The sequence below is a fragment of the Salmo salar genome, chromosome 10, assembly GCF_965601325.2.
Source record: "Salmo salar chromosome 10, fSalSal1, whole genome shotgun sequence".
NCBI lineage: Eukaryota > Metazoa > Chordata > Actinopteri > Salmoniformes > Salmonidae > Salmo > Salmo salar.
Window position 1 is genome coordinate 20,176,692 of NC_138300.1, and position 20,404 is coordinate 20,197,095.

The 20,404-nt window shown below is 42.2% G+C and overlaps 1 protein-coding gene across 1 annotated transcript; it reads right to left on the bottom strand.

Moving 5' to 3' along the window:
- Positions 1-137: 137 nt before the first annotated feature.
- hnrpm (Heterogeneous nuclear ribonucleoprotein M) lies at positions 138-19,796 on the bottom strand. Its single transcript, NM_001140168.1, is given in 15 exon segments — positions 138-504; positions 2,162-2,213; positions 2,331-2,884; positions 3,024-3,125; positions 3,206-3,277; positions 3,393-3,437; positions 3,518-3,625; positions 3,789-3,849; positions 3,943-4,146; positions 5,458-5,736; positions 5,857-5,950; positions 6,037-6,044; positions 6,656-6,708; positions 9,758-9,933; positions 19,572-19,796. Coding segments are annotated over 15 exon segments (2,013 nt in total). The 5' UTR covers positions 19,613-19,796; the 3' UTR covers positions 138-340.
- Positions 19,797-20,404: the final 608 nt, after the last annotated feature.

Below are 20,404 nucleotides of genomic sequence, written 5' to 3' on the forward strand. Positions count from 1 at the left end.
GTCTTGAAATAGATAAGTGTTTCATTTCATACATGCAGTACACATGTTGACTAGAATAGTAAAACAAACCTCTACTCCATTGGGATTCCACGCTACGATAGTACATTTGATTGGCAAGGAAGAGACGGAAAACAAAATTCCATTGATATTTATTATCAAAACACCTCAGAACAAAAGGCAATGAAGTGAAGCATTAAGTAAAATAAAGAAATACAATTTGGTCACTAAAAAAAAATGCACGGATGGGCAATAACTAAAATTACACATTTGCACTGTTACAGATGTCCAACAAACCAAGAAATATGCAAATATCAGGGTCAAAATGACAATCTGTGGACGATTATGCGTTTCTATCAATTCTGACGTCGATCTCTCTTCCATTCAGCCTATAGCCATTCATGGTGCGACAGGCTCTCTCGGCAGTCTCCGGGTTGTCGAAGCGAACCACGCCACAGCCCTTGGACTTGCCATTCTCTGTCTTGATGTCAGCATATTGGACCATACCTGCAGAAGAAAGCACATACGGGTTAAAATCATTTGGCTGAAGTTTCAATTGAATCTTGTTTTTCCAATTCTGTTAAATTACATTTATGATGATTACGTCAACATTGCAATAGACTTGACTCCCTAGAACTCAACCAGAGGGGAATGCGTCAGAAAATCTCTTGGTTGCAGATTTAACATACTAACTACAACAGCAAATGTTGCAAGAGCTGTAATATCTAGTTACCCTTAAAGTAACAATTCAGTTTTTTTGTTTTAAATTGTTGGACCACAGCTTTTAGGGACTTCTGACTCGAGTTTAAATGACTAACACTAGGGACTACAGATGTTTAGTGACTTGACTATAGCACTGGTCTTTTGGGTGCAAGAAAGTCCTTACGTACAGTACCAGTCAAATTGACCAACTCATTCAAGGTCTTTTTAATTTTTTTACATTGTAGAATAGAAGACATCAAATCTATGAAAACACATGGAATCATGTAGTAACCCAAAAAGCATCAAACAAATCAAAATACATTTTAGATTATTCTTTGCACATGCCTGGCATTCTCTCAACCAGCATCACCTGGAATGCTTTTCCAACAGTCTTGAAGGAGTTCCCACATATGCTGAGCACTTGTTTGCTGCTTTTCCTTCACTCGGCGGTCCAACTTAAACTTGACCATTTTATCCCAGTCAGACTCAATCATGGACACTCTTACTGACAGTTGTGGCTGCTTTGAGTGATGTATGGTTGTCTCTACCTTCTTGCCCTTTGTGCCGTTGTCTGTGCCAATAATGTTTGTACCATGTTTTGTAATGCTACCATGTGCTGCTGCCACATGTTCCTACCGTGTTGTCGTCTTAGGTCTCTTTATGTAATGTTGTCCTATATTTTTAATCCCCCGTCCCCGCAGGAGGCCTTTTGGTAGGCCGTCATTCTAAATAAGATTTTGTGTGTGCAAAGCTTTCATCAAGGCACAGGGTGGCTACTTTGAAGAATCTCAAATATATTTTGATTTGCTTAACACTTTGTTACTACATGATTCCATGTGTTATTTAAATAGCTGATGTCTTCACTATTATTCTACAATGTAGAAAACAGTAAAAATAAAATAAAAACCCTTGAATTAGTAGGTCTGTCCAAACTTTTGACTAGTACTGTATGTGGAACTCCTTCAAGACTGTTGGAAAAGTATTCCAGGTGAAGCTGGTTGAGACAATGCCAAGAGTGTGCAAAGCTGTCATCAAGGCAAAGGGTGGCTACAAGCATTTAGGTTTAGGGTTGTAGTTCATGGTTTCTACATGATTCCATGCGTTAGTTGTCTTCACTATTATTGTACAATGTAGAAAATAGTAAAAAAGCCTCCTGAGTGGCACAGTATCGCAGTGCTAGCTGTGCCACTAGAGATTCTGGGTTCGAGTCCAGGATCTGTCGAAGCCGGCAGTGACCAGGAGACCCATGGGGAGGCGCATAATTGGTCGCCAGGTGTACGGTGTTTCCGCTGGCACATTGGTGCGGCTGGCTTCCGGGTTAAGTGAGCATTGTGTCAAGAACCAGTGTGGCTTGGTTGGGTTTCGGGGACGCACGGCTCTCAACCTTCGCCAGGAGTTGCAGTGATGAGACAAGTGGATACCACAAATTTAAGAGAAAAAAATGTTAAGATTATGTTCTTACCGCATGTATTGAAGGTATCCTTCAGCACCTTCCAGGTGAAGTCATAGGGCAGCTACAAGAGAAGAGTCAAATCGATCAGTTGAAGTTTACAATGGTGACTGTCAAATACTAGTTCAATATGCTTTAACCACAACAAAATCGGGACACTTATTTCTCTAGAGACACTTACATTCCGGACAAAGATCTGACAGCCCTTCCTGGCGTTGGCTCCGGCTCCTCCAAAGCCGTTTCCGCCAAAGCCCCCACGTTCCATCTCAGCAGGCCGGTCATACTGGCCTCCAACACCGGCAGCGCCCATGTGGTCCATGGCGGAGCCCATGCGGTCAAGCCCGGTGGTCGGGAAGCGGTCCATGCCAGCAGACCCCATGCGGTCAAAGTTGGTTCCCATCCTCTCCATGCCGGTGTTCATGCGGTCCGCCATGCCCATGGGGGAGGCGAAGTCCAGGCCGGTGGACATGCGGTCTAGACTGGATGGGCCTAGGCAGTCAAACCCAGCTGGGCCCAGGCGGTCCATGCTGGAGCTCATACGATCCAGGCCAGAACCAAGTCTGTCCATACTGGGACCCAGCCGGTCCAGCCCAGAGCCCATACGGTCAAAGCCAGAGCCCCCCAGCCTGTCCAGATCAGACACACGGTCCATCCTCTCCATCCCACCCAGACGGTCCATTCCACCACCCAGGCGATCCATGCCAGAGCTCATGCGGTCCATGCCCAGTGAGCTACCTGTAAGTCGAGGGAAAAAAGAAAACACAGAAAAGAAAAGACAATGACAGGTGAGGCAGAGTTTAGGTCCTGTGAGAAATCAGCTCCAGGCGTGTTTAACACATCAGCAAGAAATGTTGCAAATCCTTAAAGTACTAACCCATTCCTCTATCAAAGGACTCTCCAAAATTATTGCGAGACATGCCCATTTCATTTCGACCACACTCCCGGTCAAAAGCACCACCAATCCCATGGTCCATATCTGACAACACAAGAGATGAAACTATTAGAAGACCAGCCAAACGTGAATGTTCCACGTCAGAGTGAAATTAATTTCCTTACCATTCATACGTCCCATTCCTGATGGTCCAAAGCGCTCCATGTTGTTCATTCCTCCACCAAAGTTATCCATGCCTTGGGAAAAAAATCCGAACAAAATGTAATCTTTAACACTCAAATGTATTAGGAAAAAACGATGCAAACGATTTGATAAACTGTATTCATTCAATGCAGTACAAAACATACAAACCTCCCATTCTACCCATGCCACCACCGAAGCCCATGCCATCCATGCCTATAAACCAAACAATCAGTGAGTGACTGAAGTCAAATTAAAGTTCAATGTGAAGGAGGATCACAAAGACAGCCCCTTACCCCCAGGTCCCATGTTGCCCATTCCTCCACCACCACCTCTGTTCAGTGCGGTGGCGTCAATGGGTTGGCCACCAGGCCCCAGTCCCTGCCCAATGCCACTCAGGCCACCTGAGGGAAAAGCAATGGATGACTGAGAGAAACAAATACTACCAGCCCTTCTATTGAAGATCCTATGGAAGCTAGCCTTGAAGATACTCAACATTTTGGACAGATTAGTTTCTGTTTTTCATTGACTTTAGGGGGTGGGGGGGTGGTGACACATTGTACATACGGGGTAGTGCTGGGGGTCTCTCCGGTGGTGCAAAGTCTCCTTTTGGCAAGGACTTCTCATCCTGAAATATCCAACACAAGCATTGCTTAAAATGTGTACAGTTTGTACACTTACTAAAATGAACAAATGTTAGTCTCTAGAATATGTTGCTTACCAGCTTGACATGCATGACCCGATTGAACAGTAGTTGACCGTTGAACATGCTGACGGCTTGGACAGCTTCAATAGGCATGTCAAAGGTGACAGTGCCCATGCCCCTGCTATTCCCATCCTTGTCCTCCAAGATGTCAGTACGCACCACCACTCCTGCCATGCCAAACACCTCCTTCAGCTTCTTCCAGCCAACCTTGTAGTCCAGCTGGAAACAACATTGCATTGACAATAGGGATGCACGATATATCGGTGAGCATATCGGAATCCACCGATATTAGCTAAAAATGCCAACATCGGCCCGATGTCTAGTTTAACGCCGATGTGCAAAACCGATGTCAAAGCTGACGTGCATACCTCTAACGTAGGTAGATTATGTAATGGCGCCAAGAAAAATACAGCGCTCCCACGCAGAAACATACTAAGCGTACACTTCCAACAACTAAACAAGTTCAAGTCGAGCAGTCATTTGAAAGAGTAAGAACATTTCTGCGAGACAGCTCAAAGGCGAAATCAATTAACGGCAAGATAATGGAATTCATTGCCCTTGACAATCAACCGTTCTGTCGTAGATGTTGGCTTTCGCCGACTGGTCGAACACCTCGAGCCCCGGCTGTACCAAGTAGGTGCTATTTTTCAGATGCTTCCCTACCGGAGTTACACAGTATTATTGAAACGCACATCCCTGAGCTACTTGCTATGGGCGTCACTGCTATTAGCTTCACGACTGACATTTGGACCAGCGATGTCAGCCCCATGAGCATGCAGAGTTTGACAGCACAGTGGGTTGACAAGGACTTCGTACTGAGGGAATCCGTATTGCATGCTCAAGAATGTGCTGGTTCTCATTCCACTGCTGCCATTTCAATGGCATTTGAGAACATGAACACACTCCTAGCTCCAGTCGAACAACTGACTGGAGAAATAAGCTCATCAACTGTGTCTTCAGCAGACGTGATACCCTCTGTCATGGCATTGAAACGCCTGCTCAACAAAAATGCCAACAGACCGTCGGGTTAACTTGGAAAAGTACTCTACTATAGGCTGTGAACAAGCGAGTCGGGAGCATTCTCTGAGACAGTGCGCACCAGAGGAAGAGAGGCCACGGACAGACAGACAGCTGAAACTTCGCTGCTTGACATGCATGATGAAGTCCTGGTTGAGACTGAACAAATGAACAATGAAACAGCACAACGAGTGAAAGAAATAGGTTTTGATTATGTTTTACTGGTAATGGGGACATGCGTAAATGCCAACTAATTAACTTTTTGGCAGTGCGTGTGTGTTTGAATTATTTAACTTTACTAGAATGCTTAAAAGGCAGCAAAAATTTTAAATATCAGTATCTTTTTTTGGCAAGGAAAATATAGGATATCGGTATCGGCCAAAAATGTCATATCGGTGCATCCCTAATTGACAAGGTTAAAATACTTGCAATAACATATACTGCAATATAACTTCAACTGATATTTTTTTTAACTATGTATATTGGCATACTGGACTACAATCCGCAACTTACGTTAGCTACGAAGACCGTGCTTCCGATCTTGCCAGCCTGCAGCCCGTGGATGATCTCATTGGGGATGTTAGAGTTGTTCATGAGGCTGGGGGGGATGTTGACCATGGGTGGGCCGCCCGGTCCTGGGCCCATGCAGTCCATGTTCATCCGCTCCATATTCATGCGATCCATCCCCATCCCCATGTTCATTCCACCATGGCCGCCTGGGGGGCCACCACCACCTCCACCACCACCCTGGGCCCTGTGTAAATCCCTCTGGGCAATCACACCATCTGGGTCCTGGGGAAATAGGATTAGAGAAACATTGGCAACATTACCAAACAGGAAATACAAGCCTATTGATAGATTAGTTTTATTTCTGGTGTGACGTGTCAGTAGCTTAAAAACAATATTGCTTACCTCTTTAACCTTCAGGGGCCGACCATTCAGGTTGTGCTTGTTGACCTTCTCCACAGCCTTCTTCATCAGCTCCTCAGTCCTGAACTCAACAATCCTGTTGAGACAAACCATGATGAATATCAGAAACTTAAAACTTTGAGGCATCTATTAGAATAAAGACTGAATGAAGAAAATACTTACGCACAACCCTTTGTTGATTGAAGACCGCACAACAGCATCATTGAAGTAGAAAAACAACATTTGAGTTAGTAATCAGTCGTGGCAATGTAGAGAACAATGACTTCATGCATATTCAATAACAATGTTAAACACATTCTACTCACTTGTATGGCCTTAGCCTAGAACAGTCAGCTACTCTTTCAAAATGAGCTGACAGCTTAAAAGCTGGTCACCAGACAATATAACAAAATGCAGAAGTCTGGTGAATCTAAACCCTTAAAACATTGTCCACATCAAAAGCAGAAGTCCCACAGACAAAATGGACTCTTGAAGGAAATATCTGTACCACAAAAACAATTCAATGGACTCAAATCTATTGCATGTTACAACCTCTTGGGGGCTGGGCCCCACTTTAGTCCCAGATGAACAAATCTGCAGCAAAATGGACTTTCCAAACTACTGGAACCTGAATTCCCAATACGCCGCCAACCCATGAGATGACGTCATTCAGCGCCAGACTGCAACATGTTCTGTTCAGAGTCACCCACTTGACACGCTTTCATCAAAACTCCATGTCTGAAAATCCCCACAGTTAAAGGAAACTCAAGCTGACAAACACAGGTTTGTCTATTGCACTTACCCTTGATTTGCCTTCTCCATCCATTAAGTGTTCCACGTACGTTACCTCACCCACTACAAATCAGATTCCAGACGACACACACCAAGGGAGAGAAGCCGAGAGAACAATGGGGGTTTAGAGCAGACACACAAGCGGTTGGTGACCGTGAGCTCGGCCTGCTACTCCAGAGCCTCCCCCGAAGCACCTCAATAGCACAATTCTGGTACAGATCTACAAAAAGCTCTTAATGGATCTTAAAATGGCTTCTTAGCCTGTCCTTGCCGAGTCCCGAAACACAAAGACCAATAGAATGAAAAGAACAATAGTCAAATAGCTACCAGCCCTGTTATCGGATGGATTGTCATCATGGACGAACCCTTTTCTAAATATAAACTTGACAGAATGAAAGTTTGCGAAGCCTTTTGAAACCACGAGTCCACCCTTCCAAAATCCATGTTCCTTGTTAAATGTATTTAGAACCACTGACTGATACAACGGTTCTACCGCACCTTTGAATGAATACACACAAAAAAAACTAAAAATTGTACCAACTCAGCTATCTCCAATGTCTGAAGAACATGGAATGACATTTTTGGAAAGTTGTACATACATTGGACCTGGAGGCACAAGTGGCCAACTTTGTAACTAACAGAGGGACAACCATTGCTAATTCGAGCAAATGAGTCAGCACCATAAATGGACATGAACCAATCCTCAGCTGAAACAAGAACAGGCGTAAGAAGATGCTTCATTTTGTAGACCTGTACCCCAAGAAATCGCAAACACACATCCGTGATCGGTACAACATGGAGATCTGCGGAAACAACAAACCTAAAAAAGAGAATGCAATTTAACGCCACATTCAATTATATCCAAACACTAAATTCTGTTTCTGAAAAGCATTGGTAACCTCAGAACACCTATGCTTTATTGTGATTAAAAGCAGGTACTATTTACTACATTCGTTCTAACATCTATAGCTTTGCCAAAAACATGTAAACGTCTGTTTAAACTGTTAGATAAACAGTACACCGTTGCTTTTGTTGCAGGATTCAAATTGAAGTTGAGGACAACTGATCCATGCTGCAAATTAAGATTACAGAACCATTTATCAAACATTATAAAATTCTTACATTTGACAATCTCCAAGAAAAGGATCACGCAGAACATAAGCAGCAAGAACCGCTTTAACAATTGTAGCGTAAGCACCTGAGAGCAATTCATTATGTCTCAAGGTAATAAGTACGTTTATCTATTTTTCTGCATTTGTGAGAAACGCAATTTGCTATATACCATTCAAGACCCAACACAGGAATTGATTGCCCATATACTATAAGCTCTGTACTTCATTTGAATTAGAGCCCCCTTTAGTTGGTAGATTCCCACTGTTCAATCAAGTACTCCAAAGTTGAGCACAAATTTATAATGCTATTCGCAGCACTATAAAAATGACTAGCCAAAGGCAGAAATCACAGAACTGTTCTGAAATCTGAAACACCCCGGAGAGTTAGCAGAACACAGGCCAATCCATGGAAAAAGCCACTCCCCTTTGAAGTTTTGCCGCATAGTCCGCATACCAAGAACCTCATCGCTAATAATTGCAACTTGGGTCCTTTACAGGCCAGAGGCCTTCCAGTCAACATGGTGAAGTGGTTCAACACAAATGACCAGTTATGGGAGGCTTCATAAGCCTTGCTGGTCTTCATATCTACAGCGGATCCAACACGACTCTTAACTTCTTATGGATGGTGGCAGTATTGAGTCGCTTGGATGACTGACGTGCCCAGAGTAAACTGCCTCCTACTCACTCCCAGAAACTAAGATATGCATATTATTAGTAGATTTGGATAGAAAACTCTGAAGTTTCTAAAACAGTTTGAATGATGTCTGTGAGTATAACAGAACTCATATGGCAGGCAAAAACCTGAGAAAAAGTCCAACCAGGAAGTGATTTGTAGTTCTATCTAATCCCTGTTCAAACTAGTGTCTGTGGGGTCATTTTGCACTTCCTAAGGCTTCCATTGGCTGTCAACAGCCTTTAGAAACTTGTTTCATGCGTCTCCTGTTACTGGGCAGAGAATAGGAGCTCAGTCTATCAGTGGACTGCCTGGAACCAGTGAGTTGTTTACTGCGCAGGCACGTTTGGCGCGCCGCTCATTCTTTTTCTTCTGTAATGAATACGCTATTGTCCGGTTGGAATATTATCGACGGTTTAGGTTAAAAAGACCCTAAGGATTGATTGTAAACATCGTTTGACATGTTTCTACGAACGGTAATGGAACGATTTGACTTTGTCTCTTATTTTACGCTCACGTGTTATGCCTTTGGATAGTTATCTGTACGCACGAACAAAACGGGAGGTATTTGGACATAAATATGGAGTATTTCGAACAAAAATTACATATCTTGTGGAAGTAGGAGTCCTGGTAGTGCAATCCGACCAAGATCAGCTAAGGTAAGGGAATATTTATAATACTAATTCTGAGTTTAGTTGACTCCAGAACTTTGCTGGTATCTGTATAGCTTGCTTTGATGGTTGAGCTCTGTACTCAGAATATTGACAAAATGTGCTTTCGCCGAAAATCTATTTTAAAATCTGACACATACCAACGTTTATGATGAGTATTTTTGTAAATTGATGTGCTCATTCACCGGACGTTTTGGTGGGAATACATTTTCTGAACATCACGCGCCTATGTAAAATGGGGTTTATGGATATACATATGAACTTTATCGAACAAAACATACATATATTTTGTAACATTGAGTCCTGGGAGTGTCATCTGAAGAAGATCAAAGGTTAATAATTAATTTTAGCTGACTTGTTTTTGTGATGCCTCTGCTTGCATGGAAAATGGCTGTGTGGTTTTTCTTGTTTAGGTGCTGTCCTAACACAATCTAATGTTTTGCTTTTGCCATAAAGCCTTTTTGAAATCGGACACTGTGGTTAGATTGAGAATCTTATCTTTAAAATGGTGTATAATACTTGTAGGAGAAATTTTGTTCGAGAAATTTTAATTATGAGATTTTTGTTGTTTTGAATTTGCCGCCGTGCACTTTCACTGGCTGTCGTCATATCGATCCCGCTAACGGGATTCAAGCCATAAGAAGTTAACACCTTACCTTTTTCTTTCATTAGATCTTTGAGTGCCTGCCATTTCACATCGTATGGGATGTTGCTGACAAACACACGGTATCTCTTTGATGGGTTTCCATAGGGCTCAAAGCGACCACCTCCACGCTTCTGGGGCCTCTCTTTCCTGGTATTGGGTTCATGCTTGGCCTTGCCGTTCATTTCCCTTTGTAAAGAAAAAAACACAGCTAGATAGTTAACTAATACATACATACGAATAGATGAACTCATTAAGACTTTAGTTAGCTGGCTAGCTAAATTAGCTGCAACAAAATCAGACCGCTTTGCTAGCTGCCCGACCGATAAGCCTAGCTACCTGGAGTGGAGCCTGATATCGCACTCACAATCATGGTAGGGAGGTCGAATTAATGGGCTGCTGCACAGTCATTATGGGGAGCTCTTTCTAGAGCGTCCGGTTAAATTGTGCATAACAGCATTTTTTACATTTCTAAATTGCTAAACTTATGATAAAATTATTAATGAAATCTGAGTTTGCTTCATTACTATCAGACCAAATTAAGACAATTTTACCATATCTAATTAATGTATATTACGCTACTTTCCATGATGCGGACAGTATGCGTTAGTACACTGCTCAAAAAAATAAAGGGAACACTAAAATAACACATCCTAGATCTGAATGAATGAATCTTATTAAGTACTTTTTTCTTTACATAGTTGAATGTGCTGACAACAAAAATCACACAAAAATAATCAATGGAAATCCAATTTATCAACCCATGGAGGTCTGGATTTGGAGTCACACTCAAAATTAAAGTGGAAAACCACACGACAGGCTGATCCAACTTTGATGTAATGTCCTTAAAACAAGTCAAAATGAGGCTCAGTAGTGTGTGTGGCTTCCACGTGGCTGTATGACCTCCCTACAACGCCTGGGCATGCTCCTGATGAGGTGGCAGATGGTCTCCTGAGGGATCTCCTCCTAGACCTGGACTAAAGCATCCGTCAACTCCTGGACAGTCTGTGGTGCAACGTGGCGTTGGTGGATGGAGTGAGACATGATGTCCCAGATGTGCTCAATTGGATTCAGGTCCGAGGAACGGGCGGGCCAGTCCATAGCATCAATGCCTTCCTCTTGCAGGAACTGCTGACACACTCCAGCCACATGAGGTCTACGCTCGTCTGCATGTATTAGCTCTAGAATTGCCACAGTTATCCAAGTAACGTTGGAGCGATCAAAGGAACCATAACTGATTTAATGAGCCATTCGCAGTTTCACTGTACCGGCCGTGTGTACTTAGACTTGCATGGCTTAATCTTTGAGACAAGCATATGCTAGCATTGTCTTGCATTAGGAGGAACCAACCGCACCAGCATATGGTCTCACAAGGGGTCTGAGGATCTCATCTCAGTACCTTATGGCAGTCAGGCTACCTCTGGCGAGCACATTGAGGGCTGTGCGGCCCCCCGAAGAAATGCCACCCCACACCATGACTGACCCACCACCAAACCGGTCATGCTGGAGGATGTTGCAGGCAGCAGAACGTTCTCCACGGCATCTCCAGACTGTCACGTCTGTCACATGTGCTCAGTGTGAACCTGCTTTCATCTGTGAAGAGCACAGGGCGCCAGTGGCGAATTTGCCAATCTTGGTGTTCTCTGGCAAATGCCAAATGTCCTGCACGGTGTTGGGCTGTAAGCACAACCCCCACCTGTGGACGTCGGGCCCTCATACCACCCTCATGGAGTCTGTTTCTGACCGTTTGAGCAGACACATGCACATTTGTGGCCTGCTGGAGGTCATTTTGCAGGGCTCTGGCAGTGCTCCTCCTGCTCCTCCTTGCACAAAGGCGGAGGTAGCGGTCCTGCTGCTGGGTTGTTGCCCTCCTACGGCCTCCTCCACGTCTCCTGATGTACTGGCCTGTCTCCTGGTAGCCCCTCCATGCTCTGGACACTACGCTGACAGACACAGCAAACCTTCTTGCCACAGCTCGCATTGATGTGCCATCCTGGATGAGCTGCACTACCTGAGCCACTTGTGTGGGTTGTAGACTCCGTCTCATGCTACCACTAGAGTGAAAGCACCGCCAGCATTCAAAAGTGACCAAAACATCAGCCAGGAAGCATAGGAACTGAGAAGTGGTCTGTGGTCACCACCTGCAGAACCACTCCTTTATTGGGGGTGTCTTGCTAATTGCCTATAATTTCCACCTGTTGTCTATTCCATTTGCACAACAGCATGTGAAATTTATTGTCAATCAGTGTTGCTTCCTAAGTGGACAGTTTGATTTCACAGAAGTGTGATTGACTTGGAGTTACATTGTGTTGTTTAAGTGTTCCCTGTATTTTTTTGAGCAGTGTACATTACACAAGCTGATGTTTAGACCACATCGAAATGGGGGGAATTACACATCCTTTTTACCTCAGATTGTGTTTACTATAAACTTTTATACTAACATCACCAATGACAAGATCAATTGCTTAAAAACAGATCATTATCTTCCCCCCCACATACGCACACACTGGGGGTCGCAATACTTAGAACGCTATCATTTCCCCCCTTCAAATGGCACGGATAATTCAGGGCAGTATCCAGATTGTCATACCAACCATGTGCCATCACGGGATATTTGGTAACACTGAGCTTCTAATACCAAAGATTACCAATGCTAACAAGTATATGTAAAAGCAATCTTTATCGCATTTACTTCAAATGCAGCTACAAAGACTCAAATGTATATAAAAAAAATAAAACACCCTCTGGCTATTTCCAAATACCCCGGTTTGCAGTATAAACGGTATACCGCCCAAGCCTCTAAAAGTCGCTGGCCAAACACCAATACACTGATTCGACAGTCAAACTATCACTTAAATAGCAGCTAACCATTGTCACTGTTGATATCCTATGGCGGGTCATGATTCGTTGAAGTTAACAGTTTGTTCCCTGTTCCGTGATGGCAGCCTCCCAAAACCATCATTCCAAAATATAGATAAGACAAGTTCTCATTTAACTAACCATGTATATGTTATTCCAAGTTTCCTTGTGGCCTTTGAATTAGGACTCTACGATATGGCCTAAAAAGCATATTGATTTTGTTGAACTTATGGGCGATTCATGATATACTTAAAATTAATATATGACCAACTAATAATTTAAAGTGCAATATGCAGAAAATCACACCGCCATTTACCGCTTTCTAAAATTCAAATAGTTTGTCTAATTTCAGTTTGACAAAACTAGTGTAGAGAATCATTGTACCATCGAAACCGCTGTGAAATATATTCTCAATAACCAAAAATGTATTTTTGGCTGGTGAACAAACCCAAAAGATGCAAAAACAAATGTAACGGGAAGCATAGAAATAGCCCACAAAGAACAGATCTACTTGTAGAGGCATTATAGAGAATGAACACAGGTCTCAAACAATCTCTCAAGCACAAGCCCACGTGCTTGGGATTAGCCAGCTAATCTTCATATTTCAAGTTTAGCCAACTTCGATCTGCTAGCTAACAAGGTACAAGAGTTGAATTGTTATGTACACACCCTTGTCTGTCTCCAACTGTTTGAACAGCATGCTAGTCTGTCCACTTTGTTCAGACGTTGAAATCAAGTGGCAAAGTTTATTTCTCAGAATGAGAACGAGTTGCCAATTCCTTATATAAATTGTGTTTTATGCTTATTGCACATTTATAAAACAGACCAGACAGCTAGTAAGTCTTTGGTTAAAATGCAGCTAGAGGTACTGCAAAACCGCACGTGGCAAACTGGGCATTAATATTCCAGAATCAATGTTCATTGATACTCCTGCTTTAGTAGTGTCTGCTCTGAACAATTTGAGGAGTTTAGACATAAAAAAAAGGTATCGTTAGAAAGGTTAACTACTCCGCTATTACAGTAAAATAAAGTCTAAATGTATTTCGGTGTCCATATGATTTTGTGTTGTAGATATGTGGTAGTCGAGTAGTGGCCCGAGGGACACGCTTAATGTGTTGTGAAATGTATTGTAATGTTCAAAATTGTATTTAACTGCCTAAATTTTGCTGGACCCCAGGAAAAGTAGCTGCTGCCTTGATAATAAATTCAAATTACTGATCGTTGGACCAAACCTCAAATGCAAGTTTAAACCTCTTGTCAGAGATGAAGTGATCTCGCATCTTTGTTGTGACTGGCAGGGGCTTGGTCTGTGTGAGTAAATGGAAAGGTGCACATGGCACAGAATGGAGACAAGACAAAAAGATATGAGAACAAGGGGACATAAAAGCTAATTCTTGTGATAGGCATTGGGAATATCGCACCAAAACATGAATGTAAATTAATTTGATATAACCCAGTTCTACTTTGAATAGGCTGCACAGAGATGCAAGAGATTTAACTTCACTGAGTTTGCACTATATAGATAAAAGTTTGATCAAATCAACATTATAAATCAGCCCCTTTTCAATGCAACAAACCAAAACAAATCTAACTTTGCAATATTGAGTCTGACTTTGTTGTAGGCAGAGCGCAAAGGAGTAGAATTCTATCGGCGGGGATCTCTTTCAATTACCCACAAGTGAATGCGCTTTTCAGATCAGAGCCTCGCGTGTGCACATTGGTTGCTATTCTTTGCGAGTTATAACCCAGTTATAGATAAGTATAGATCAGCAATGGGTAGTTACTGCTTCCTAGAAGAGCACCAAACATGTAGGCTACATTTCTTTGAAAATTCTTGGTAAAAAGCTTGTCTTAATTTAACCTGTTGGGGCTAGGGGGCAGTATTTGCACGGCCGGATAAAAAAACGTACCCTTTTTAATCTGGTTACTACTCCTGCCCAGTAACTAGAATATGCATATAATTATTGGCTTTGGATAGAAAACACCCTGAGTATAACAGAACTCATTTGGCAGGCCAAAACCTGAAAAGATACCTTACAGGAAGTGGCCTGTCTGACCATTTCTTGCCCTCCTTGATCATCTCTAACAAATACAGGGGGATCTCTGGCATGACGTGACACTTCCTACGGCTCCCATGGGCTCTCAGAAGGCGGGAAAAAGCTGAACGATGTAATTCCATCCCCAGGCTGAAACACATTAGCGCGTTTGGCAAGTGCTCTATCAGAGGGCCATTAGACTGAGGCTCGTGCATGAGGGGATAGCATGCTTTTACTTTCACTCTTTTTGTAATAAAAACGATTTCCCGGTCGGAATATTATCGCTTTTTTACGAGAAAAATTGCATAAAAATTGATTTTAAACAGCGGTTGACATGCTTCGAAGTACGGTAATGGAATATTTAGAAAAATGTTGTCACGAAATGCGCCATGCTCGTCACCCTTATTTACCCTTTCGGATAGTGTCTTGAACGCACGAACAAAACGCCGCTATTTGGATATAACAACGGATTATTTGGGACCAAACCAACATGTGTTATTGAAGTAGAAGTCCTGGGAGTGCATTCTGACGAAGAACAGCCAAGGTAATAACATTTTCTTATAGTAAATCTGACTTTGGTGAATGCTAAACTTGCTGGGTGTCTAAATAGCAAGCCCTGTGATGCCGGGCTATCTACTGAGAATATTGCAAAATGTGCTTTCACCGAAAAGCTATTTTAAAATCGGACATAGCGAGTGCATAGAGGAGTTCTGTATCTATAATTTTTAAAATAATTATGTTTTTTGTGAACGTTTATCGTGAGTAATTTAGTAAATTCGCCGGCAGTGTTCGTGGGAATGCTAGTCACATGCTAATGTAAAAAGCTGGTTTTTGATATAAATATGAACTTGATTGAACAAAACATGCATGTATTGTATAACATAATGTCCTAGGGTTGTCATCTGATGAAGATCAAAGGTTAGTGCTGCATTTAGCTGTGGTTTGGGTTTATGTGACATATGCTAGCTTGAAAAATGGGTGTCTGATTATTTCTGGCTGGGTACTCTGCTGACATAATCTAATGTTTTGCTTTCGTTGTAAAGCCTTTTTGAAATCGGACAGTGTGGTTAGATTAACGAGTCTTGTCTTTAAAATGGTGTAAAATAGTCATATGTTTGAAAAATTGAAGTTTTTGCATTTGAGGTATTCGAATATCGCGCCACGGGATTACACTGGCTGTTGAGTAGGTGGGTAGCCCATAGAGGTTAAGGGGCAGTGTTGTATTTTGAGAGGCTTGAATATGCAAATAAGCCAATAGCCAGAGGGGTAGCCTATATTGTCTAATTATCTGCATGGTAATTACTTTGTGGTTTCTTGCGTCATACAATGCAATTTACAGTCAAGTAAAATTATTTAATGGCAAGCCCTTCATAATGTAAAAAAAGAGAAATTAGTCTCATGCAATGTAGGCCTGCATTGAACACCACATACAGGCTACTGCAGGCTCTCTCAGAAATCCAAAACGATTTCCAAGTGGAAATCCATTGGTTTTGTTGGTAGACCTACATTATGCTCAAATAGCCACAATGGCCTATTGGCTACAACTGTACTGGTACAGCCTCAGTGCTCACAGTAAACGTGCACCGGAAGTTGCATAAAGTTCTCACAACGTTCTAGTTTCTGCTCACAAGACCTAAAATATGTCCTCAGTGCCCCAGAAAATTAGAGGAAACATTGATGACGTGTTGCTTTTCTCTTTGTTTTGGTGACCCTGTATCAAAACGCAACATTCCAAAATGTAGCTGACTGTCCTCTAACCAGTGATGTAAAAGTCTCCAGTTCCCATGTATTTTTCGAATCTCCCGATCAATGAGAGAAGACTTGAAATAGACAAGATGGCGGAGTACACATTGTTGGATTACTTAAATGACCAATTTTTTTTTTAAATAAACGCAGCATTTTATGAGACCCGTCTCCACGAATTGATGAAGATATTTTCAACTAACCTGGTATGGATGATACTCTCTGGTGACATTTTGTATAGCCACACCTATAACTACCAGTATAATGGTCCAAATATTTTTGATTTAAATCACATCTGGTGTAACAATCTGTAGCTATTGATTGATGAGTCGGTCTGATGGTGAACAAGAGTTGAAACGTCCACTTACCAAAAAAATGGCTAGCTACCCTTTGTATTGATGTCTAGAAATGTAGCTGTAATTTATTAGCTAGCTAAATGCAAACTCTTCACTCGTGTTGTATTGGTTATTCTTAGACCAACTTCAAGAGCCTGTCAGAGTTTTTCTGGCCTGGTCTAACCAGTTGCTCTAGCTAGCTAAGGAGTCACGACTTGGCTACAACTCCCATACAAGCTGGCTAACTAAAGGCACTGACAGACAGCACGCGGCGGACGGGGTGGCTCAATCATTTTCAATGAAGCCTAGGCGGAGGGCAAAATTCTATCCAGGTGAAGCAGTCGGCGGTGCTCGTGGAAGCTGCTCAGCAGAGGCGGAGAAAATTGGATTCTGCTCAATTTTTTTCCCAAGCGATGCAGTTGTTGTTGACCAATCACAGTAGAAAACAGTCTGCGTGGTTAAACAGTGTTTATGTCCACTCTAGCTAGCAATTTTTTTTATTAATCATTTCTGATGAATGTAAATTCATTTTAATGCATGCTTATGGTGTCAAAGCGCACATTTTTTCAAACGTCAATATTTATTTAGCTGCTATGGTCACTGTTGGCTGTCAGCTAGTGCCTTCAAAACACAAGGATGCTTTGACTAGAGGGGCAAGTAGCGTACTCGGCGGGGAACTCTGCAATATTCTGCTGGCTGTCTGAAAAGAGCTTAGTTTCCCTTTCGCCCTAGCCAATTAAACTCAACTCCAAGATTTACAATGGAGTGGAGCAGGGAGTAGTGTGGGTGTACTGAAGCACCGATGTCACAAAATGTAGTTAACAAAAACTACTGATTTTAGCACCCAAAGAATAGCCCGAAATTACACATTGTAGTTGAGGGCTTTTCTTTGGGTGCTAATCAGAAGACTGCTAAAACCTTCCATTGTATGTGATGTCGAAGCTACAGTCCACCCACACTAGTCACTGCTCAGCTCCATCGTAAATTGTGGCGAGGTTTAGTCTGCTACTTTCACCCCTTTTCCAGATATGCAATATATTCCATAGATGGGTTAGCTGACAAAAACGATGTGCATGGAGCAGAAGTCTGCGTGTTCTGATTCTGAATGGCCAGATCACTGCAAGAACAAGATGAAACAAGCTAGTTTCTTGTCATTGATACCATGTCTTATTTTGAGGTGACTGATTTCATGTCAATAACAATGTATTTGAGAGAAGTGCTGAATGTGCAAATATATATTATTTGTAAATATTGAAGACGAAATATAGCTTACATGTTGTCAACAACCTAAACCAACCCTGTCTGTTTTTCCCCATAGTTGCGTACGGCTCAGTTATTGCTAAACAATCCCATCTCGTGTTTGAATAACTAGCTAGTTGGCTATTACGCAAGTCCAAATACACTGAACAAAAATATAAAAAAACGCAACATACATACTGAGTTACACTTAATAAGGAAATCAGTCAATTGAAATAAATGAATTAGGCCCTAATCTATGGATTTCATATAACTGAATACAGATATGCATATGTTGATCACAGATACCCTCAAAAGAATGGTAGGAGCGTGATCAGAAAACCAGTCAGTATCTGGTGTGACCACCATTTACCTCAGAGTGACACATCTTCAGTTGATCAGGCTGTTGATTGTGGCCTGTGGAATGTTGTCCCCCTCTTCAATGGCTGTGCAAACTTGCTGGATATTGGCGGTAACTGGAACTCGTCATGGTATCTCTGTGCATTCAAATTGCCATCGATAAAATGCAGTTGTTTGTGTTGTCCGTAACTTATGCCTGCCCATCACAACTTTGAGATTAGCAAACTGCTCTCCCACACAACACCATACACGCTATGCTGTCTGCCATCTGCCCAGTACAGTTGATACCGGGATTCATCTGTGAAGAGCACATTTCTCCTGCAAGGCCGAACTGCAGTCAGGTCAAGACCCTGGTTAGGGCGACAAGCATGCAGATGAGCTTCCTTGAGAAGTTCTGACAGTTTGTACAGAAATTCTTCAGTTTTGCAAACCCACTGTTTCATCAGCTGTCAGGGTGGCTGGTCTCAGAAGGTGGCTGGTCTCAGAAGCAGGTGAAGAAGCCGGATGTGAAAGTCCTGGGCTGGCGTAGTTACACGTGGTCTGCGTTTGTGAGGCCGGTTGGACATACAGCCAAATTCTCTAAAATGACTTGAGGCGGCTTATGGTAGAGAATGTAATATTAAATGATCTGGCAACAGCTCTGGTGGACAATTGGCAGTAAGCATCTGTGGCATTGTGTTGTGACAAAACTGCACATTTAAGAAAGGCCTTTTATTGTCCCCAGCACAAGGTGCTGTTTAATCAGCTTCTTGATATGCTACACCTGTCAGGTGGATGGATTATCTTGGCAAATGAGAAGTGCTCACTAACAGGGTTACATTTGTGCACAAAATTGAAAAATAAGCTTTCTGGGATCTTTTATTTCAGCTCATGAAACGTTAATAAACCCCCCCCAAAAAAATTAAAATCAGTGTAGCAAGTGATGCGTACTTCACAAAAAAAAAAATAGGGGGGCGAGGACAAGTTGGTCAGTTAGCTAACGTTAGTTAATTTGTGTGTGGGGGGGCTAACTAGTTGCTGTAGCTAATTTGCAAATCTCATGCCAGTGCAAGGACGCACGCACATTTGTGGCTAACGTTAGCAGAATCAATTGATTAGCTAGTTAGTGGTGATTAGCCAGTTAGATAACCATTAAGCTAACTGCTACTAGGTAGTTGAAGACAATGTACACGTAGCCAAACCTTAGCGATCAGGAAGGTAAGTTAACTAGTTTAGTTAGCCAACTAGCTAACAAAAGAATAAATTAATGAAACGTTACCCCTGGCCTGGTTTCTCCGTAGCAGCGGCCTCGGTCGACATCTTAGCAGCTTATCCTGTTTCCGCTGTTTTGTTGCTGAATGAATTTGCGGTCAGTAGAGAACCTCAACAAAGTTATTAAAATATTGCTTAAGTTCGGCAGTGGACCTTCACTTACGCAGTATTGAATAAATATCGTGTTTAATGTATGACTTTGGAGAGGCTGGCCGGCTGCACGCTAGTGAAATGGCGGATGAAGTCTTCTTTGGGTTTTATGGCTAACTGCACTCAAAAGGTATATTGTTGTCGCCACCAACTGGCCGGAGAAATGCATCCGTTTGGGAGAGGCTATAGACGGATTAGCTGAGAACTTCATGAAAACGATGCCCACGCAAATGACAACAATGAGAAAAACACATCTTTCAAAAATACATATAAAAAAAATACATAAATAAAATAAAAAACAAATAAAAACAGGGTCAGTTCCGGGACTACAGAATCATGGGAGATTGAGTTGCACAGTCCCGTCACTGACCGCGCGCCACTTTTAAGTCATAATATGAGTCTGAAATAAATACATCGCTAAAAAGTATTTCCATGTGCTTACACAACTTGTATTATTGTCTTTTTACATAAATTATAAAAGCTATTAGATTTTTAAACAGCTAGCTAAAAGGCCAGCTAACGCTAACCTTAGCATACAACACTGTTTGCCAGAGCGAATAAAGATCACTTCCTGTCTACAAGATAAAGCAATACACGTAACTGATTAAAATAAAATTGTTTAGAATTATGCGGGAAGAAATACAGAAAATATTAGATTATTGATTATCGGAAAATGTACCTCGCTTTTCA